The sequence below is a fragment of the Rhinoraja longicauda genome, chromosome 34 (assembly GCF_053455715.1).
Source record: "Rhinoraja longicauda isolate Sanriku21f chromosome 34, sRhiLon1.1, whole genome shotgun sequence".
NCBI classification, from domain to species: domain Eukaryota; kingdom Metazoa; phylum Chordata; class Chondrichthyes; order Rajiformes; family Arhynchobatidae; genus Rhinoraja; species Rhinoraja longicauda.
Window position 1 is genome coordinate 6,351,704 of NC_135986.1, and position 23,869 is coordinate 6,375,572.

At 46.2% G+C, this 23,869-nt stretch overlaps 1 protein-coding gene across 1 annotated transcript in view; it reads left to right on the forward strand.

The window, feature by feature from the left end:
- epoa (erythropoietin a) overlaps positions 1–23,869 on the forward strand; it is a 65,073-nt gene that overhangs the window by 39,255 nt on the left and 1,949 nt on the right. The window contains exon 4 of the mRNA XM_078427803.1: positions 9,524–9,685. Coding sequence (XP_078283929.1) covers positions 9,524–9,685 — 162 coding nt within the window. The remainder of the gene's footprint in view (positions 1–9,523; positions 9,686–23,869) is intronic.

Sequence of the window (23,869 nt, forward strand, 5' to 3'; positions counted from 1 at the left end):
TTCTAAATACATGGATCAGAAACCAAAAATATCTAATATTTTATTCTTTTACTTTATTGTAGTAACTAAATTCTTTAAAAAATACAACTGTTGGGACTATTCAAGAGGTGAGGCAAGAACTGTATTAATAAAGTTTCAGGATTTGATAAGGATTATCAAATAATCCCCGTGTAAGAAAATAACTGCAGATGCTGGTACAAATCGAAGGTATTTATTCACAAAATGCTGGAGTAACTCAGCGGGTCAGGCAGCATCTCAGGAGAGAAGGAATGGGCGACGTTTCGGGTCGAGACCCTTCTTCAGACTGAGGAAGGGTCTCGACCCGAAACGTCGCCCATTCCTTCCCTCCTGAGATGCTGCCTGACCTGCTGAGGTACTCCAGCATTTTGTGATCAAATAATCCCTTATGGGCATAGCTTTAAATTGAAGGGAGCAAGGTTTAAAGGAGATGTGGGGGGCAACTTTTTTACCCAGAGGGTGGTGACTGCCAGGGTTGGTGGTTGAGACGGATTTGATTGTGGCATTTTAGAGGCTTTTGAATTGGCATAAGGATGTGCAGGGTATGGAAGGAACTGCAGATGCTGGTTTACGGAAAAAAAAGGATCTAAATGCTGGAGTAACCCAGCGGATCACTCAGTTTCCCCAGAGAATATGGTTGGGAGATTTTTGTGGGTCAGGATCTTTCACCAGGGTTCCTGCTCAGTCTGCAGAAGGGTCTCGACCCGAAACGTCACCCATCCATGCTGAGTTACTCTAGCACATTGTGTCTAGTACTTAAACACAATCTGCGTGAATGGTGTAACAGACGTTGGGGGGATGAAATGCCTTTACCTTTAGATCTTAGAGTCTTAGAGCACGGAAACATAGAAACGTAGAAAATAGGTGCAGGAGTAGGCCATTCGGCCCTTCGAGCCTGCACCACCATTCAATATGATCATGGCTGATCATCCAGCTCAGTATCCCGTACCTGCCTTCTCTCCATACCCCCTGATCCCTTTAGCCACAAGGGCCACATCTAACTCCCTCTTAAATATAGCCAATGAACTGGCCTCAACTACCTTCTGTGGCAGAGAATTCACACTCTCTGTGTGAAAAAAAACGTTCTCATCTCGGTCCTTAAGCTGGACTTCCCCAACATCGGGAACAATCTTCCCGCATCTAGCCTCTCCAACCCCTTAAGAATTTTATATGTTTCAATAAGATCCCCCCTTTTACGACAGCGATCCTAACAGTAATACCAAAAAAAGATAGAGACCCTTTAAAACCAGCATCATACAGACCTATATCTTTGTTGAATACAGATGATAAAATAATAGTAAAAATTTTATCTAGTAGATTGTCTAAATATCTACCAAAATTAATACATATGGATCAAACTGGGTTTATTAAAAATAGACATTCTGCAGATAATGTAACTAGATTATTTAGTATAATGCATTTGGCACAAAAGAGGGATGAAATAAGTGTAGCAGTAGCTTTGGATGCAGAAAAAGCATTCGATAGGTTAGAATGGGATTTTTTATATAAAGTATTGGAAAAATACGGGTTGGGAACAACCTTTATAAATTGGATTAAAGCTCTAAATGCTAATCCAAAAGCCAAAGTAGTGACAAATGGCCAAACCTCAACACCCTTTCAATTAAAAAGGTCAACTAGACAAGGATGTCCATTATCACCTGCTGGCGATAGAACCATTAGCTGAACTAATCAGAACTGACTCAGATATTAAGGGTTTCAAAGTTAACCAGGAAGAATTTAAGATTAATTTATTTGCAGATGATGTTTTGATATATTTAACAAAGCCATTAGACTCGTTGCGTAAACTATCTTTTAATAATAATAATAATAATAATGCATTACATTTATATAATAATAATAATAATAATACATTTTATTTATATAGCGCTTTTCATATACTCAAAGACGCTTTACAGAGATTTTGAGAACATAGGGAAATGAATAAATAGATAAATAAGTAAATAAATAAATGAACAGAGAAAGGAGACAGAAGGTGAGGTGACCTTCAGTGGTTGAAGGCAGTACTGAACAGGTGAGACTTCAGCGATGTTTTGAATGTTGTGAGTGTGGGGGAGTCTCTAACGGTTTGGGGTAGTGAGTTCCATAGGGTGGGAGCAGCGATGGAGAAAGCCCTGTCCCCCCAGGATCTGAGTTTAGTCCGGATGTGGGGGGATAGGAGATTGGCAGCGGCAGAGCGGAGGGTGCAGGTGGGAGTGTGCCTGTGGAGGAGGTCGGTCAGGTAGGATGGGGCCAGGTTATGGAGGGCTTTGTAGGTCATGAGGAGGATTTTGTACTGGATTCTCTGGGGGATGGGGAGCCAGTGGAGTTTATAAAGGACGGGGGTGATATGGACGGGGATGATATAGCACTTTTCAAACACTCAAAGACGCTTTACAGGGATTACTAGAACATAGAGAAGAAAATAAATAGATAAATAAGTAAACAAACAGAAAAAGGAGACAGAAGGTGAGGTGACGGTCAGTGGTTGAAGGCAGTGCTGAACAGGTTTTAGATTGGAAGAATATGGCAAAGTATCAGGTTATAAAATAAATTGGGATAAAAGTGAAATTTTACCCCTTACTAAAGGAGACTATACTCAATGTCGATTAGTAACCCTATTTAGATGGCCATTAATTGGTATAAAGTATTTAGGTATAAGAATTGATAATGATATGAGGAATATAAATTCAATATAAATTCAAAATTAATTTATTTTTTAGTAATAATAAATAATTTAATTTATATAAATAAATTAAATTATTTATTATTACAAAAAAAAATTCAAGAAGACCTTGATAAATGGATGACGTTACCAATAACATTAATAGGAAGAGTTAATGTTGTAAAAATGAATATATTTCCGAAATTACAATATTTATTTCAAACAATACCAATACAAGTACCGCAGAAGTTTTTTCAAGAGTTAAATAAATGTGTGCGGAAATTTCTTTGGAAAGGTAAGATGTCAAGAATATCGTTGGAAAAATTGACATGGAAATTTGATTCAGGAGGATTACAACCTCCAAATTTTAAGAATTATTATAAAGCAAATCAACTTAGATTTATTGCATCTCTTTTTGAAGAAGAAAAACCGGCATGGACGAGAATAGAATTAGATAAAATAGGAGAAAATATACCAGAAGACTTTATATATAAATGGGAACCTAAATTGATACGGGGACTGAAAGAATCTCCATTATTAAAACACCTGATCGGATTATGGAATAAGGTAAACTTTGAGGATGAAACGAAGAAATCCCTATTAGCAAGGACCCCTCTGATTCAAAACGGACTCATACCTTTTACAATGGACAATCAGCTTTTATATAGATGGTATCAAAAAGGGATTAGATATATAGGAGATTGTTTTGAAAAAGGTATATTGATGTAATTTGAACAACTGAAAAATAAATACCAGATATCAAATAATACTCTTTTTTGTTACTTTCAATTAAGAGCTTATCTAAGAGATAAACTGGGAAATGTTACTTCCGAAACCTATGGAAATTGAAAACCTAATTCAAAAAGGACAAATTAAAAAAATTATCTCTATAAGGAATAATTTAATCCAAAAAAAGACACCTAAACAAGGAATCCATATATCAAGGCGAAGATGGGAGACGGATTTGAATATTAATATTGATGGAACAAATTGGTCAAAATACAATAAATGTCCGATTTAGATTAGTACAATATAACTTTTTACACCAATTATATATGACACCACAAAAATTAAAGAGAATAAACCCAAGCTTATCTGACCAATGTTTTCGGTGCAATCAAGAAATTGGTACTTTTTTTCATTCTACTTGGTCCTGTTCAAAAATTCAACCTTTTTGGACAAATTTAAGAGGTTTTTTGGAACAGATTATTGGAATACAACTCCCACATAGCCCAAGACTTTTTTTTATTGGGTGATGTTGAAGGGATAAAACCACAACTTAAAATGAATAAATATCAGAAAGAATTTATAAAAATTGCATTAGCAGTAGCCAAAAAATCTATCGCAGTTACTTGGAAATCAGATTCCTATTTAAACATGGACCGTTGGAATAATGAAATTTCTAATTGTATCCCACTTGGAAAAAATTACTTATAACTTAAGGAACAAATATGATACGTTTTTAAATATTTGGCGTCCTTATTTACAAAAGATGGGTCTATACACATAGAAGAGTTGCTGCTATTCTCGTTGGTTCTTGTACATAAATAGTTTATTCTGATTGGAATTCCAAGGAGCGTGTTCAGAACTTCCACCACCCAGGCAATCTTTCTGTTTTCTTTATCTTTCTTTTCTTTTTCTTATTAAGGATTAATACAGGGGGAGGGATGTGGGAGGGGGGTTGGGTTGGATGACTTGTTTAAAAAAGTTCTGTAAAACTTAAATTAAAATAAATTTTAAAAAATAATTAAAAAAATAAGATCCCCCCTCAGTCTTCTAAATTCCAGCGAGTACAAGCCTAGTCTATCCAGTCTTTCTTCATATGAAAGTCCTGCCATCCCAGGGATCAATCTGGTGAACCTTCTCTGTACTCCCTCTATGGCAAGAATGTCTTTCCTCAGATTAGGAGACCAAAACTGTCTCAGTGCACTCCTTTCAGCCCAACTTGCCCACAATGACCAACATGTCCCATCTAACACTAGTCCTACCTGCCTGCGTTTGGCCTACATCCCTCCAAACCTGCCCTATTCATGTACCTGTCTAAATGTTTCTTAAACAATGGGATAGTCCCAGCCTCAACTACCTCCTCCGGCAACTCGTTCCATACCCCCACCATCATCTATGTGAAAAAGGTACCCCTCAGGTTCCTGTTAAATCTTACCCCCCTCACCTTAAGCCTTACAGCGAATGCAGCGTCGGAGACTCAGGTTCGATCCCGACTACGGGCGCTGTACTGTACGGAGTTTGTACGTTCTCCCCGTGACCTGCGTGAGTTTTCTCCGAGATCTTCGGTTTCCTCCCACACTCCAAAGACGCACAGGTTTGTAGGTTAATTGGCTGGGCAAATGTGTAAAAACAAATTGTCCCTATTGGATGTAGGATGGTGTTAGTGTGCGGGGATCGCTGGGCGGCGCGGACCCGGTGGGCCGAAGGGCCTGTTTCTGCGCTGTATCTCTAAATCTAAATCTAAGAAAAAAACCTATGTCCTCTGGTTCTCGATTCCCCTTCTCTGAGCTAGAGGTTCTGTGCGTTTACCCGATCTATTCCTCTCACGATTTTGTACGCTGGTGTCTGGAAATCAACGATGGAGTGCAGTGAGATTATTTGAGACCTTGAACGTTTTAAAAACAAATGGGATGTGGGTCAAATAGTAAAAATTATACTGATTCAAAGATATGCAGCAAACTTATCTAACTTGGTGCAGTGTCACTGAGAAAGGTTGGGCTGAACCAGATACTGATATGTCGAATAAATAAAACCGCTGCTGTTGTCAAAGATAATTAAAATGTTGGGCTACAGAAACAGTTGATTTTTATAACAGCCGCTGTTGAGATTTGTTACAACTTGATGAAGTGCTGGAATGCAGGGGGTGAAGACCGAACTATTTGGAAGATTCTATTGCCCATGAAAGGCCATGAAGACAAGTGCCTGGACTGCAGATATTCCAAGCAATAGGGTTATGAGGAAAAACTACAGTGTTTCTCCTCATGTTTTTTGTCAACAAAAATCAAATTGACCTCATTAAATTTCTCAAGATTAGCAAAGGAATTGGAAAGGGCTCATCTAAGCACATTCTCCGTTACAATAAAAGACTTAAATATCACAGGGCAAGATAAAAGAAGTAGAATGACTCAGGAAAACAAGCAAAATCTCAGGAAGAGGATTTTGACACGAGAGGGTATTGATTTTAGCTTAGTTTTGTTTAGAGATACAGCGCGGAAACAGGCCCCTACGGCCCACCGGGTCCGCGCCGACCGGCGATACCCGCACACTAACACTATCCTACACACACACTAGGGACATTTTTTACATTTACCAAGCCGAGCGGCACGGTGGCGCAGCGGTAGAGTTGCCGTCTTACAGCGAATGCAGCGCCGGAGACTCGGGTTCGATCATGACTACGGGCGCCGTCTGTGCGGAGTTTGTACGTTCTCCCCGTGACCTGCGTGGGTTTTCTCCGAGATCTTTGGTTTCCTCCCACACTCCAAAGACGTGCGGGTATGTAGGTTAATTGGCTGGGCAAATGTAGAAATTGTCCCTAGTGTGTGTAGGATAGCGTTAGTGTGCGGGGATCGCTGGGCGGCGCGGACTCGGTGGGCCGAAGGGCCTGTTTCCGCACTGTATCTCTAAATCTAAATCTAAATCTAACAGCTTCTTAAACATTGCAATAGTACAATAGACAATAGACAATAGGTGCAGGAGGAGTTTACCTACATACCTGTACGTCTTTGGAATGTGGGAGGAAATCGAAGGTCTCGGAGAAAACCCACGCAGGTCACGGGGAGAACGTGCAAACTCCGTACAGACAGCACCCGTAGTCGGGATGGAACCCGGGTCTCCGGCGCTGCATTCGCTGTAAGGCAGCAACTCTACCGCTGCGCCACAAATTATCAGGAGGGACATTCACTCAGCCAATATAACTATATAGGAAGAAGGGTCTCGACCCCACACGTCACCTTCTCTCCAGAGATGCTGCCTGTCCCGCTGAGTTACTCCAGCACTTTGTGTCTACGTTCGGTGTAAACCAGCATCTGCAGTTCCCTCCCATAACATATTTTGGATGAGAACGGAAAAGAAACTATGAATATGAACACTATTGATATTTCAATGGGTCAGGCACTAGGTTAATTCCCGGAATGGCGGGACTGTCGTATGTTGAAAGACTGGAGCGACTGGGCTTGTATACACTGGAATTTAGAAGGATGAGAGGGGATCTTATCGAAACGTATAAGATTATTAAGGGGTTGGACACGTTAGAGGCAGGAAACATGTTCCCAATGTTGGGGGAGTCCAGAACAAGGGGCCACACACAGTTTAAGAATAAGGGGTTGGCCATTTAGAACGGAGATGAGGAAAAACTTTTTCAGTCAGAGAGTTGTGAATCTGTGGAATTCTCTGCCTCAGAAGGCAGTGGAGGCCAATTCTCTGGATGCATTCAAGAGAGAGCTAGATAGAGATCTTAAGGATAGCGGAGTCAGGGGGTATGGGGAGAAGGCAGGAACGGGGTACCGATTGAGAATGATCAGCAATGATCACATTGAATGGCGGTGCTGGCTCGAAGGGCCGAATGGCCTCCTCCTGCACCTATTGTCTATTGTCTCTGATTTCAGAGCATTCTTCCCTCCCTACTTCCTGTATCAATGAACGAAGTTTGTTCCACTGGAAAAAACTAACCCACCTCTGATTTCTCTCATTTAAAGTAACCCTCTCTCTCTCTCTGTCCCTCCCCCACCCTCATCAATGTACTAGTTTTACTGTCTTCCTGTTGTGTTCTGCTGTCTGCATAGCCTATCCCACAGCCAACAATGGACCATTGTGGGCTCCACCTTTCCTTGATTATCATGGCTTTTTGCATATCTCCAATTCATTTGTCCTGAGTACCGTCTGCAGTTATAGTTTAGTTTTATTTAGAGATACAGCACCCTTTGGCCCACTGAGTCCGCGCTGACCAGCAATGCCCACAAACTAACACTGTCCTACACACACAAGTCAAGTCAAGTCAATCTTACTTGTCTAGCACATTTAAAAACAACCCACGTTGACCAAAGTGCTGTACGTCAGTTCAGGTACTAAGAAACGAACATACAGCGGCACACAAACATAACAGCACATACATAAACAGTTCACAGCGCCCCCTCAGAGGGCCTCAAACGCTAGGGAGTAGAAATAGGTTTTGAGTCTGGACTTAAAGGAGTGGATGGAGGGGGCAGTTCTGATGGGGAGAGGGATGCTGTTCCACAGTCTCGGAGCTGCAACCACAAAAGCACGGTCACCCCTGAGCTTAAGCCTAGACCGCGGGATAGTCAGTAGCCCCAAGTCGGCCGACCTGAGGGACCTGGAGATAGAGTGGTGGGTTAGAAGATGTTTGATATGGGGGGGCAAGCCCGTTTAGGGCTTTGTATGTGAATAGGAGGAGCTTGAAGTTGATTCTGTACTGTACTGGGAGCCAGTGGAGAGAGGCCAGAATCGGGGTGATGTGGTCCCTTTTACGGGCACCCGTCAGGAGTCTCGCTGCGTCGTTTTGGACCAATTGCAGGTGGGACAGGGATGATTGGCTGATCCCAGTGTACAGGGAGTTGCAGTAGTCTAGGCGGGAGGAAATGAATGCTGGCCGGTATGGACTCGGTGGGTCGAAGGGACTGTTTCTGCACTGTATCTCTAAACTAAACCAAACTAACACCATCCTACACACACTATGGACAATTTACAATTATACCAAGCCAATTAACCGACAAACCCGCACGTCTTTGGAGTGTGTGGGAGGAAACCGGAGCGCCCGGAGAAAACCCACGCGGGTCACGGGGAGAACGTGCAAACTCCGTACAGACAGCCCCCCTAGTCGGGATGGAACCCGGGTCTCTGGCGCTGTAAGGCTGTAGCTCATTTCCTTAGCCCCCTACTGTACTCCCTGTACACACATGACTGTGAGGCCAGGTTCAGCTCCAACTCCATCATCAAGTTTGCTGATGACACTGTGGTGGTGGGCCGGATCTCCAACAACGATGAGAAGGCCTACCCTACCGGGAGGAGGTGGCTGATCTGGTACTATGGTGTCAGGACAACAGCCTCCTCTTGAATGTCACAAACACTAAGGAGCTGATTGTGGACTTTAGAAGGGCCCAACATCCGAGGACGTATACGCCACTGGAGATAAATGGGTCTACTGTGGATAGGGTGAGCAGCTTTAAATACCTGGGAATCCACATCACAGAGGATCTGACATTGGCAACGCACATTGCCGCACTGGTGGGTAAGGCAAGGCAGTGCCTTTACCACCTCAGACAGCTGAGGAAATTCAGAGTCTCTCTGAGGATCCTTCAGTGCTTCTACTCTGGGGCTGTAGAGAGAATCTTGTCCGGCAACATCACAGTCTGGTTTGGGAACAGCTCTGCCCAGGACAGGAAGGCCCTGCAGAGAGTAGTGCGTTCGGCAGAACGCACCATGGGAACTACACTCGCCCCCCTGCAGGACCTATACATCAGGAGGTGTAGATCCAGAGCTAGCAACATTATGGGGGACCCCTGCCACCCCAGTAACGGACTGTTCCAGCTGCTACGGTCAGGCAAACGCCTCCGCTGTCACGCTGTGAAAACGGAGAGGATGAGACGGAGTTTCTTCCCACAGGCCATCAGGACTGTTAACTATTATAACTCCAGGGACTAAATTTTTGTCTTCTCTGTATTAACTTTATTTATATGCTGTAACTGTAATTCTTTTTTGTGCACAATCCGCAGGCATTGCCACTTTCATTTCACTGCACATCGTGTATGTGTACGTGACTAATAGACTTGACTTGACTTGACTTCCCACACATCTCCCCTGACCTTTATTGTTTCTCCACAGCTGAGGACGAAGGCCGAGGAGGTCCAGGGAGGCCTTAGGCTGTTGGCCACCGCGGTCCAGAAGGCCCAGAACATGACAGTCAACAGCAACATGCTGTATCAAATAGAGAGGAGTTACAGCAACATTCGCAGCATCACGCAGATGGTGAAGAGCTTTGCACCTGTGAGTACTGCGGACACGTTAGCAAGATGCTACTGAATAGAAACATAGAAACAGGTGCAGGAGTAGGCCATTCAGCCCTTCGAGCCTGTACGCACCGCCATTCAATATGATCATGGCTGATCATCCAACTCAGTATCCCGTACCTGCCTTCTCTCCATACCCCCTGATCCCTTTAGCCACAAGGGCCACATCTAACTCCCTCTTAAATATAGCCAATGAACTGGCCTCAACTACCCTCTGTGGCAGAGAATTCCACAGATTCACCACTCTCTGTGTGAAAAAAAACTTTCTCATCTCGGTCCTAAAAGACTTCCCCCTTATCCTTAAACTGTGTGGCCCCTTGTTCTGGACTTCCCCAACATCGGGAACAATCTTCCTGCATCTAGCCTGTCCAACCCCTTAATATAGATGTAATACCTATCATGTTCTAATCTTTTTCAGTCCAACTGAGGAAAGCATTTGCCACGTTCAAGTGAAAGGGAATTAAGGTTTCCTTTGTGGAGAGGCTCCAAGCTTTACTGTGAAGTAGCCCAAGATTGTTTCACTGAAGCTGATTTTACATGAGAACTCTTGAGTAGGCAGCATGGTGGTGTAGTGACAGGGTTGCTGCCTTACAGCACCAGAGACCCGGGTTCGATCCCGAATACGGGCGCCGTCTGTACGGAGTTTGTACGTTCTCCCCGTGACCCGCGTGGGTTTTCTCCGGGATCTCCGGTTTCCTCCCACACTCCAAAGACGTGCGGGTTTGCCGGTTAATGGGCTGGGTGTAATTGTAAATTGTCCGTAGTGCGTGTGTAGGATGGTGTCAGTTTTGGTTTAGTTTAGAGATACAGCGCGGAAACAGGCCCTTCGGCCCACCGGGTCCGCGCCGACCAGCGATCCCCGCACACTAACACTGTCCTACACCCACTAGGGACGGTTTACATTTATACCTGTTTCCGCGCTGTATCTCGAAAGGTAAGCTTCCATTCGGAAGAGCTAATAGGCTTTTGCACAGACCCTCCTTCCAGCTTCCATCCTCCAGGGGAGGAGACCACTTCATGGCACAGCCCAGTAGGCATCAGCTGCCCATCTGGGTCACGCCCAGTCACCCAAATGCCAGTGGGCTGTTCAATACAGGGATGGCAGGATCTCATTCGGGCAGTGGAGCCAACGGTAGAGTTGCTGCCTGACAGTACCAGGGTTCAATCCTGACTACGTGCGCAGTCCGTACGGTCTCCCTGTGACCTCGTGGGTTTCCTCCGGGTGCTCCGGTTTCCTCCCACGTTCCAAAGACGTGCAGGTTTGTAGGTTGCTTGCCGTCTGAAAATTGTCCCTAGCGTGCAAGTACTTTTTCAGTCAGAGAGTTGTGAATCTGTGGAATTCTCTGCCTCAGAGGGCAGTGGAGGCCAATTCTCTGGATGCATTCAAGAGAGAGCTAGATAGAGCTCTTAAGGATAGCGGAGTCAGGGGGTACGGGGAGAAGGCAGGAACGGGGTACTGATAGGGAATGATCAGCCATGATCACATTGGCTCGAAGGGCCGAATGGCCTCCTCCTGCACCTATTGTCTATTGTCTATTGTACTATTGCAATGTTTAAGAAGCTGTTAAATATAGATTTAGAGATACAGCGCAGAAACAGGCCCTACGGCCCACCGGGTCTGCGCCGCCCAGCGATCCCCGCACACTAACACTATCCTACACCCACTGGGGACAATTTTTACATTTGCCCAGCCAATTAACCTACAAACCTGTACGTCTTTGGAGTGTGGGAGGAAACCGAAGATCTCGGAGAAAACCCATGCAGGTCACGGGGAGAACGTACAAACTCCGTACAGACGGCGCCCGTAGTCAGGATCGAACCTGAGTCTCCGGCGCTGCATTCGCTGTAAGGCAGCAACTCTACCGCTGCGCCACCGTTACCATCCGCTGTTAGACAGGTACATGGATAGGATAGGTTTAGAGGGGTACGGGCCAAACGAGGGCAGGTTGGACTCGTGTAAGTCGGCTTGGGCAAGTTGGGCTAAAGGGCATGTTTCCACGCTGTATAATTCTATGACGCTCACTAGTGTATAACTAGTGAACTCCGCTCTTGCTCCCCCTCCCCCCACTCGTAACAAGGACAGAATCCCCCTCGTTCTCACCTTCCACCCCACCAGCCAGCGGATCCAACAAATCATCCGCCAACATTTCCGTCACCTACAACGGGACCCCACCACTGGCCACATCTTCCCATCCCCTCCCCTCTCTGCGTTCCGCAGAGACCGTTCCCTCCGTAACTCCCTGGTCCACTCGTCCCTTCCCACCCAAACCACCCCATCCCCGGGCACTTTCCCCTGCAACCGCACGAGATGCAACGCCTGTCCCTTTACCTCCCCCCTCAACTCCATCCAAGGACCCAAACAGTCTTTCCAGGTGAGACAGAGGTTCACCTGCATCTCCTCGAACCTCATCTATTGCATCCGCTGCTCTAGATGTCAACTTATTTACATCGGCGAAACCAAACGCAGGCTCGGCGATCGCTTCGCTCAACACCTGCGCTCGGTCCGCCTTAACCAATCTGATCTCCCGGTGGCTGAGCACTTCAACTCCCCCTCCCACTCCCAGTCTGACCTTTCTGTCATGGGCCTCCTCCAGTGCCATAGTGAAGCCCACCGGAAATTGGAGGAACAGCACCTCATATTTCGCCTGGGCAGCTTGCAGCCCAGCGGTATGAACATTGACTTCTCCAACTTTAGATAGTTCCTCTGTCCCTCTCTTCCCCTCCCCCTTCCCAGATCTCCCTCGATCTTCCTGTCTCCACCTGTATCCTTCCTTTGTCCCGCCCCCCCTGACATCAGTCTGAAGAAGGGTCTCGACCCGAAGACGTACAGGTATGTAGGTTAATTGGCTGGGTAAATGTAAAAATTGTCCCTAGTGGGTGTAGGATAGTGTTAATGTGCGGGGATCGCTGGGCGGCACGGACTTGGTGGGCCGAAAAGGCCTGTTTCTGGCTGTATATATATGATATGATATGATATGAAACGTCACCCATTCCTTCTCTCCTGATAGCAAGAGGATTTGAGTTTAGGAGCAGGGAGGTTCTGCTGCAGTTGTACAGGGCATTGGTGAGACCGCACCTGGAGTATTGTGTACAGTTTTGGTCTCCTAACCTGAGGAAAGACGTTCTTGCCTTAGAGGGAGTACAGAGAAGGTTCACCAGATTGATCCCTGGGATGGCGGGACTTTCATATGAGGAAAGACTGGATAGACTGGGCTTGTACTCGCTGGAATTTAGAAGACTGAGGGGGGATCTTATAGAAACATATAAAATTCTTAAGGGGTTGGAGAGGCTAGATGCGGGAAGATTGTTCCCGATGTTGGGGGAGTCCAGAACCAGGGGTCACAGCTTAAGGATAAGGGGGAAGTCTTTTAGGACCGAGATGAGAAAACATTTCTTCACACAGAGTGGTGAGTCTGTGGAATTCTCTGCCACAGAAGGTAGTTGAGGCCAGTTCATTGGCTATATTTAAGAGGGAGTTAGATGTGGCCCTTTTTGCTAAAGGGATCGGGGGGTATGGAAAGAAGGCAGGTACGGGATACTGAGCTGGATGATCAGCCATGATCATATTGAATGGCGGTGCAGGCTCGAAGGGCCGAATGGCCTACTCCTGCACCTATTTTCTATGTTTCTATGAGATGCTGAGTTACTCCACCATTTGGTGAATAAATACCAGTGAATGGGTGATCGCTGGTCAGTGCAAACCCGGTGGGCCGAAGGGCCTGTTTCCAGGATGATCTGGTAAAATAAGAATGCAGAATGTCGAGTTGGTTTTCAGGATGATCTCCTTGAGTTGTCTTTCCCTCGCCTTGCCTGACTGCTACACAACACAGCAGCCCGTTTCAGTGTCCCTGCCTTCTCCCTTTCGAATACAAGCTTTATAATCAAGCAGTTTAAACCAGCAACAATCTTCAAATATTGACACTGGGAAAGATAACGGGATTAAAAACATAACAAGGCTCCTTCCTGCCATCTGTCACGTAATCTGTCCAGTCGCAAGCCTGGGGTCACGGGATATCGACCTTGAGATGCAACAGCAATTTATTGGATCGAGAGCAATCTCTGTGTCACAGTTAGACTTGCTGGAATAAGATTGTTGAGTTCAAATGCAGTCAGGACAGATATCAAGCCTCAATATTATAAGAAAATAACTGCAGATGCTGGTACAAATTGATTTATTCACAAAATGCTGGAGTAACTCAGCAGGTCAGGCAGCATCTCGGGAGAGAAGGATTGAGATCATGACTGATATTATTCGATGTACTTTGCAATATATTTATCTTTTGCAGTTTAATGTGGGTAAGTGTGAGGTTATCCACTTTGGTGGTAGGAATAGGAAGGCTCATTATTATCTGAATGGTGTCAAGTTAGGAAAAGGGGACGCACAACGAGATCTGGGTGTCCTAGTGCATCAGTCACTGAATGGAAGCATGCAGGTACAGCAGGCAATGAAGAAAGCCGATGGAATGTTGGCCTTCATAACAAGAGGAGTTGAGTATAGGAGCAAAAAGGTCCTTCTGCAGTTGTACAGGGCCCTAGTGAGACCGCACCTGGAGTACTGTGTGCAGTTTTGGTCTCCAAATTTGAGGAAGGATATTCTTGCTATTGAGGGCGTGCAGCGTAGGTTTAGTAGGTTAATTCCCGGAATGGCGGGACTGTCGTATGTTGAAAGACTGGAGCGACTAGGCTTGTATACACTGGAATTTAGAAGGACGAGAGGGGAAACATATAAGATTATTAAGGGGTTGGACACGTTAGAGGCAGAAAACATGTTCCCAATGTTGGGGGAGTCCAGAACAAGGGGCCACAGTTTAAGAATAAGGGGTGGGCCATTTAGAACGGAGATGAGGAAAAACTTTTTCAGTCAGAGAGTTGTGAATCTGTGGAATTCTCTGCCTCAGAAGGCAGTGGAGGCCAATTCTCTGAATGCATTCAAGAGAGAGCTAGATAGAGCTCTTAAGGATAGCGGAGTCAGGGGGTATGGGGAGAGGGCAGGAACGGGGTGCTGATTGAGAATGATCAGCCATGATCACATTGAATGACGGTGCTGGCTCGAAGGGCTGAATGGCCTACTCCTGCACGTATTGTCTATTGTCTTTTACACCTTGTTTAAATCAACACCTTGTCACTTTTTATTAATAGCCCAACTAATACCTTGATTTTCAACCGGGTTCAGTCAGTTGAATGTTGCGCAACAATTTCGTGTACCCGCGTTAAAACAAGTTGATAATCTAGGTTTGCAGTACAATGGTGCATTTGTTTGTTAACAGGTGGGATAACTTAGAACTAGTGTGAATGGGTGATTGATTAGAGATACAGCATGGAAACAGGCCCTTCGGCCCATCGAGTCCACCCCGACCAATGTTATCCCACTTTCTCATCCACTGCCTGCACACGAGGGGGCAATTTACAGACAGCCAACTAACCTACAAACCCGCACGTCTTTGGGGATGTGGGAGGGAAACCACGCGGTCATGGGGAGAACGTACAAACTCCACACAGAGAGCACACGAGGTCAGACTCGAGCCTGGGTCTCTGACAGCACCTCCGCCAGCTAAACTATAAATTGATCACCTAGTTTTTCAGTTTTTCATTTGTTAGATGTGCGTTTCAAAAAAATATATATATATACTGCCTTTCTGTTCTGAAGATATTATAGAAACCACAAATAGATTCAGGAAGAAGCCGTACTGGTTGGTAAATCCTTGCAACCCCACCATAGAAACATAGAAAATAGGTGCAGGAGTAGGCCATTCGGCCCTTCGAGCCTGTACGCACCGCCATTCAATATGATCATGGCTGATCATCCAACTCAGTATCCCGTACCTGCCTTCTCTCCACACCCCCTGATCCCTTTAGCCACAAGGGCCACATCTAACTCCCTCTTAAATATAGCCACTGAACTGGCCTCAACTACCTTCTGTGGCAGAGAATTCCATCATCTTCTAAAACCTTGACTTCTTCCAGCTTAGGGTGGCACGGTGACACAAGGGGAGAGAGCATCTTTTCTTCCCACATCCCGTAGACACGCAGGTTTGCGGGTTAATTGGCTTCTGTAAATTGCCGCTTGTGTGTGGGATGCGAAACTGGGATAACAATAGACAATAGACAATAGGTGCAGGAGTAGGCCATTCAGCCCTTCGAGCCAGCACCGCCATTCAATGCGATCATGGCTGATCACTCTCAATCAGTACCCCGTTCCTGCCTTCTCCCCATACCCCCTCACTCCGCTATCCTTAAGAGCTCTATCCAGCTCTCTCTTGAAAGCATCCAACGAACTGGCCTCCACTGCCTTCTGAGGCAGAGAATTCCACTCCTTCACCACTCTCTGACTGAAAAAGTTCTTCCTCATCTCCGTTCTAAATGGCCTACCCCTTATTCTTAAACTGTGGCCCCTTGTTCTGGACTCCCCCAACATTGGGAACATGTTTCCTGCCTCTAATGTGTCCAATCCCCTAATTATCTTATATGTTTCAATAAGATCCCCCCTCATCCTTCTAAATTCCAGTGTATACAAGCCCAATCGCTCCAGCCTTTCAACATACGACAGTCCCGCCATTCCGGGAATTAACCTAGTGAACCTACGCTGCACGCCCTCCATAGCAAGAATATCCTTCCTCAAATTTGGAGATCAAAACTGCACACAGTACTCCAGGTGCGGTCTCACCAGGGCCCGGTACAACTGTAGAAGGACCTCTTTGCTCCTATACTCAACTCCTCTTGTTACGAAGGCCAACATTCCATTGGCTTTCTTCACTGCCTGCTGTACCTGCATGCTTCCTTTCATTGACTGATGCACTAGGACACCCAGATCTCGTTGAACTCCCCCTCCTCCTAACTTGACACCATTCAGATAATAATCTGCCTTTCTATTCTTACTTCCAAAGTGAATAACCTCACACTTATCTACATTAAACTGCATCTGCCATGTATCCGCCCACTCACACAACCTGTCCAAGTCTCCCTGCAGCCTTATTGCATCTTCCTCACAATTCACACTACCCCCCAGCTTAGTATCATCTGCAAATTTGCTAATGGTACTTTTAATCCCTTCGTCTAAGTCATTAATGTATATCGTAAATAGCTGGGGTCCCAGCACCGAACCTTGCGGTACCCCACCTGCCATTCCGAAAGGGCCCCATTTATCCCCACTCTTTGCTTTCTGTCTGTCAACCAATTTTCTATCCATGTCAGTACCCTACCCCCAATACCATGTGCCCTAACATAGGACTCGTGTATGGGCAATCGTTGGTTGGCACTGACTGAGTGGGATGAAGGGCCAGTTTCCACACTGTTTCCACACTGTATCTCTAAACCAAACCACACGAACAAGGGGAGCAAAAGTATGGGGATAGAACCGCCTGGAAGTTGTCCTCCAAGCCACACATCACCCTAATAGAGTCAGAGAGCGTGGAAACGCTCGGGCGGCACGGTGGCGCGGCGGTAGAGTTGCTGCCTTACAGCGAATGCAGCGCCGGAGACTCGGGTTCGGTCCCGACTACGGGCGCCGTCTGTACGGAGTTTGTACGTTCTCCCCGTGACCTGCGCGGGTTTTCTCCGAGATCTTCGGTTTCCTCCCACACTCCAAAGACGTGCAGGTTTGTAGGTTAATTGACTGGGTAAATGTAAAAATTGTCCCTAGTGTGTTTAGTGTGCGGGGATCGCTGGGCGGCGCGGACTCGGTGGGCCGAAGGGCCTGTTTCCGCGCTGTATCTCTAAATCTAAAAACAAAGTCTAAACTCGAAACAGGCCCTTTGGCCCAACTTGCCCACACTAACCAAAATGTCAGTCACACCTGCTTGCGTTTGGCCCTTATCCCTCTAAACCTGCCCAATCCATGCACCTGCTTAAATGTTTCTTAAACATTGGGATAGTCCCAGCCTCAACTACCTCCTCCGGCAGCTCATTCCACACACCCACCATCTTTTGAGTAAAAAACGTTACCCCTCAGGTTCCTATTAAATCTTTCCCCCCTCATCTTAAACCTATGTCCTCAGGTTCTCTGGGCAAAAGACCGTGCAGTAACCGGTTCTATTCCTCCAATGATTTTGTGCACCTCTCTAAGATCACCGCTCATGCTCCTGCGCTGTAAGAAATAGAGTCCCAGCCTGCTCAACCTCTCCCTGCAGCTGAGAGGTCTCAAGTCCTGGCAACATCCTGATAAATCTTCTCTGAACCCTTTCGAGCTTCCTCACCTCACTTGTAAATATATGAGCGTTCCGTCATTGTCACCGAGACGAAATCCTAGAGCTCTCTCCCAAACAGCATTGGGATATATTCACACCTCAATGACTGCAGCCCAGGGCACCACCTTCTTCAAAGTCTGAGGAAGGGTCTCGACCCAAAACGTCACCCGTTCCTTCTCTCCTGAGATGCTGCCTGACCCGCTGAGTTACTCCAGCATTTTGTGAATAAATACCTTCCATTTGTACCAGCATCTGCAGTTATTTTCTTATACTTTCTCAAAGTCTACTATTGTTGAGCAATTAAATGCTGAATTTTAAAAAACTCTTTATTGTTATTGTACAAGGGGCTCAACGAGATTGGGAATGCGCCTCCCAGACCATGCAATAAATTAATTAGCTATTCTAATTATTAGCTAATTTAATTAATTAGCAATTCTCTGGTGTGGCACGGTGGCGCAGCGGTAGAGTTGCCGCCTTACAGCGAATGCAGCGCCGGAGACTCCGGTTCGATCCTGACTACGGGCGCCGTCTGTACGGAGTTTGTACGTTCTCCCCGTGACCTGCGTGGGTTTTCTCCGAGATCTTCGGTTTCCTCCCACACACCAAAGACGTGCAGGTTTGTAGGTTAATTGACTGGGTAAATGTAAAAATTGTCCCTAGTGGGTGTAGGATAGTGTTAATGTGCGGGGATCGCTGGGCGGTGTGGACCCGGTGGGCCGAAGGCCCTGTTTCCGCGCTGTAGAATCTAAAATCTAAAAAAAAATCAGTATTAATTTAAACAACCCAGTGAAACAAATTAGAAACAGTTTTAGAACGGTATAAAGTGCAAGTAGATCTGTGCCGGTTCACTGTGCGATGTGACCATCCGGCTCAGCAGGACCGGTTCATGGCAGCTATGGCCCTGGGGATGAAGCTGTTCCTGAGTCTGGAGGTGCGGGCGTAGAAGGCCTTGTATCGTCTGCCCGATGGTGGAAGTTTGAACAGACTGTTGCAGGGGTGTGAAGAGTCTTTGTGGATGCTGGTGGCTTTTCCGAGGCATCGTGTGTTGTAGATGCCCTCCAAGGCTGGTAGCTGTGTTCCGTTGGTCCTCTGAGCTCTATGGACTACCCGCTGAAGAGCTCTCCTCTCTGCATCAGTGCAGAGTGCAAACAATCACCCATTCCCACTAGTTCTATCCTGCACACTAGTGACAATGTATAGAAGTGATTCGTAAGAGTGTCATTGATTACATTGAGCGTAATTGAGTGTCATTGATATTGTGTACAGTTTTGGTCTCCTAATCTGAGGAAAGACATTCTTGCCATAGAGGGAGTACAGAGAAGGTTCACCAGATTGATCCCTGGGATGGCAGGACTTTCATATGAAGAAAGACTGGATAGACTCGGCTTGTACTCGCTGGAATTTAGAAGATTGAGGGGGGATGTTATAGAAACTTACAAAATTCTTAAGGGGTTGGACAGGCTAGATGCAGGAAGATTGTTCCCGATGTTGGGGAAGTCCAGAACAAGGGGCCACACAGTTTAAGGATAAGGGGGAAGTCTTTTAGGACCGAGATGAGAAAGTTTTTTTCCACACAGAGAGAGGTGAATCTGTGGAATTCTCTGCCACAGAAGGTAGTTGAGGCCAGTTCATTGGCTATATTTAAGAGGGAGTTAGATGTGGCCCTTGTGGCTAAAGGGGTCAGGGGTTATGGAGAGAAGGCAGGTACGGGATACTGAGTTGGATGATCAGCCATGATCATATTGAATGGCGGTGCAGGCTCGAAGGGCCGAATGGCCTACTCCTGCACCTATTTTCTATGTTTCTATTAGTAAGGGTGACAGGGATATTGGGGAGAACGCAGGGGAATGGGGTTAAGAGTGAAAGATGGGTCAGCCATGATTGAATGGCGGAGGAGACTTGACCGGCCAAATGACCTAATTCTGCTCCTCAAACTTATGAACGTATAAGCAAATTAGCCTACAAACCCACACGCCTTCAGGATGTGGGAGGAACCTGGAGCACCTGGAGGTTTTCGGTTTGGAAGTTTTCCGGTTTGGAAGTTGGGAGGAGGTGCACGCAGATATTGGATAGGGACATTGAGATGGCGCCAAGAGTCAAGAGTGTTTTATTGTCACGTGTCCCAGATAGAACAATTACATTCTTACTAGGCTGCAGCACAACAGAATATGTAAACATAGCGCACTGTAAATAATAATAAAAATAGTCTATTGTAGTTCAGAGCTTATTTGAGTTTGTTATTCACAAAATGCTGGAGTAACTCAGCAGGTCAGGCAGCATCTCAGGATTTAGATGTTCGATTTAGATTTCGAGATACAGCGCAGAAACAGGCCCTTCGGCCCACCGGGTCCGCGCCGCCCAGCGATCCCCGCACACTAACACTATCCCACACCCACTAGGGACAATTTTTACATTTGCCCAGCCAATTAACCTACATACCAGTACGTCTTTGGAGTGCGGGAGGAAACCGAAGATCTCGGAGAAAACCCACGCAGGTCACGGGGAGAACGTACAAACTCCGTACAGACGGCGCCCGTAGTCAGGATCGAACCTGAGTCTCCGGCGCTGCATTCGTTGTAAGGCGGCAACTCTACCGCTGCGCCACCGTGCCGCCCTGAGAAGGAATGGGTGACGTTTCGGGTCGAGACCCTTCTTCAGACCTTATTTGAGGTTGTAGTGTTTAATAGCCTGATGGCTATAGGGAACAAGCTGAACCTTACAGTTTTCAGGCTCCTGTACCTTCTTCCCGATGGCAGGGGTGAAATGAGTGTGTGGCCAGGGTGGTGTGGGTCTCTGATGATGCTGGCGGCCATTTTGAGGCAGCAACTCCGATAAATCCCTTTGATGGTGGGGAGGTCAGGGCCACACATGGAATGGGCAGTGTTCACAACTCTTTGCAGTCTTTTCCGTTCCTGGGCGTTCAAGTTGCCGAACCAGGCCGTGACACAACTGGTCAATATGCTCTCTACTGTCCACCTGTAGAAGTTCAAGACAATCCTCTTTGACAGACTAAATCTCCTTAATTTTAGATTTTTTAGATTTAGAGATACAGCGCGGAAACAGGCCCTTCGGCCCACCGGGTCCGTGCCGCCCAGCGATCCCCGCACACTAACACTATCCCACACCCACTAGGGACAATTTTTACATTTGCCTAGCCAATTAACCTACATACCTGTACGTCTTTGGAGTGCGGGAGGAAACCGAAGATCTCGGAGAAAACCCGCGCAGGTCACGGGGAGAACGTATAAACTCCGAACAGACGGCGCCCGTAGTCGGGATCGAACCTGAGTCTCCGGCGCTGCGTTCGCTGTGAGGCAGCAACTCTACCGTGCCGCCATAATCTTCTCAGGAAGTTGGTGTGCTTTATTTATAATTGCATCAGTGTGGAGAATTGGACATGATGGAGAATTGTAGACAGCAAAAATAAAACAACAGAGCAACAACATGGAGCTGACAGAGGTCCAACACAATCAGTTGTTTTGGCCCCGCTGCCTGTGTGGCCAGTGACACTTCCCATAACTGTGTCCATTCTTGGCGTTAATTACTGCACTTAGATAAGGCTCAAAACCCTCATCTCTTCCAATAAAACACATCCCCCAGATAAGGAACGGTGAATCGTCGAAATCTTTGAAAGCAGCTTCATCTTAATTAACAATGACCACCGCCGCAAGCCTTTTCAAAACTAAAGCACAGTTTTGATCTCCTAATCTGAGGAAAGACATTCTTGCCACAGAGGGAGTACAGAGAAGGTTCACCAGATTGATTCCTGGGGTGGCAGGACTTTAATATGAAGAAAGACTGGATAGACTCGACTTGTACTCGCTGGAATTTAGAAGATTGAGGGGGGGATCTTATAGAAACTTACAAAATTCTTAAGGGGTTGGGCAGGCTGGATGCAGGAAGATTGTTCCCGATGTTGGGGAAGTCCAGAACAAGGGGTCACAGTTTAAGGATAAGGGGGAAGTCTTTTAGGACCGAGATGAGAACGTTTTTTCTCACACAGAGAGTGGTGAATCTGTGGAATTCTCTTCCACAATAGACAATAGACAATAGACAATAGGTGCAGGAGGAGGCCATTCGGCCCTTCGAGCCTGTACGCACCGCCATTCAATGTGATCATGGCTGATCATTCTCAATCAGTACCCCGTTTCTGCCTTCTCCCCATACCCCCTGACTCCGCTATCCGTAAGAGTTCTATCTAGCTCTCTCTTGAATGTATTCAGAGAATTGGCCTCCACTGCCCTCTGAGGCAGAGAATTCCACAGATTCACAACTCTCTGACTAAAAAAGTTTTTCCTCATCTCTGTTCTAAATGGCCTACCCCTTATTCTTAAACTGTGGCCCCTGGTTCTGGACTCCCCCAACATTGGGAACATGTTTCCTGCCTCTAACATGTCTAACCCCTTAATAATCTTATACGTTTCGATAAGATCCCCTCTCATCCTTCTAAATTCCAGTGTATACAAACCTAGTCGCTCCAGTCTTTCAACATAGGACAGTCCCGCCATTCCGGGAATTAACCTAGTAAACCTACGCTGCACGCCCTCAATAGCAAGAATATCCTTCCTCAAATATGGAGACCAAAACTGCACACAGTACTCCAGAGAAGGTAGTTGAGGCCAGTTCATTGGTTATATTTAAGAGGGAGTTAGATGTGGCCCTTGTGGCTAAAGGGATCAGGGAGTATGGAGAGAAGGCAGGTACGGGATACTGAGTTGGATGATCAGCCATGATCATATTGAACATCGAATATAGAAGTTGGGATGTAATGTTAAAATTGTACAGGGCATTGGTGAGGCCGAATCTGGAGTATGGTGTGCAGTTCTGGTCGCCAAATTATAGGAAGGATGTCGACAAAATGGAGAGGGTACAGAGGAGATTTACTAGAATGTTGCCTGGGTTTCAGCACTTAAGCTAGAGAGAGAGGTTGAACAGGTTGGGTATTTATTCTTTGGAGCGTAGAAGGTTGAGGGGGGACTTAATAGAGGTTTTTAAAATTTTAAGAGGGACGGACAGAGTTGACGTGGGTAGGCTTTTCCCTGTGAGAGTGGGGAAGATTCCAACAAGGGGACATAACTTCAGAATTGAGGGACAAAAGTTTAGGGGTAACATGAGGGGTAACTTCTTTACTCAGAGGGTGGTGGCTGTGTGGAATGAGCTTCCGGTGGAAGTGGTGGAGGCAAGCTCGATTTTATTATTTAAGAGTAAATTGGGTAGGTATATGGATAAGAGGGGATTAGAGGGTTATGGTCTGAGAGCAGGTAGATGAGACTTGGTCAGAGAGAGTGGTCGGCGTGGACTGGTAGGGCCGAACGGGCCTGTTTCCGTGCTGTAGTTGTTATATTGTTATATGGTAATGGCGGTGCAGGCTCGAAGGGCCGAATGGCCTACTCTTGCACCTATTTTCTATGTTTCTATGTTTCTACATCGACTGTTAATCTCGGAGGAGGATTTTAGAGGCTCATCACTGATTGTTGAGGAAATCAAGAGTGAATGAAGCCAAAAACCACAGCAAAGGGGCTTAATTAAGAATACGGTTAGAATCGGTCAGTGGTTTCGACATCACAGCAGCGGAGATGCGAGGGATTAAACAGAGTGGTAAAGGAATAAGTTTACAAGTACATACGTTCTAGGAGTAGAGTTAGGCCATTCGGCCCATCATGTCTACTCCGCTATTCCATCATGGCTGATCTATCTTACCCTCTCAACCCCATTCTCCTGCCTTCTCCCCGTATCCCATGACACCCGCACTAATCAAGAATTTGTCCATCTCTGCTGTAAAAATACCCATTGGCCTCCACAGCCGTCCATGGCAATGAAGGTCACTTCTCGTTGACGTTTTTGGGACCAGGGAACGGCTCACTGTTTCATTCCATGTATATTAAAATCTTTCCATTTCCTGCCCAACTTCCATTTCCACTAAAGCTCTCCGTGTAAACATTCACAATGGAGGTGATATGTGAAAACAGTTGCCTGTC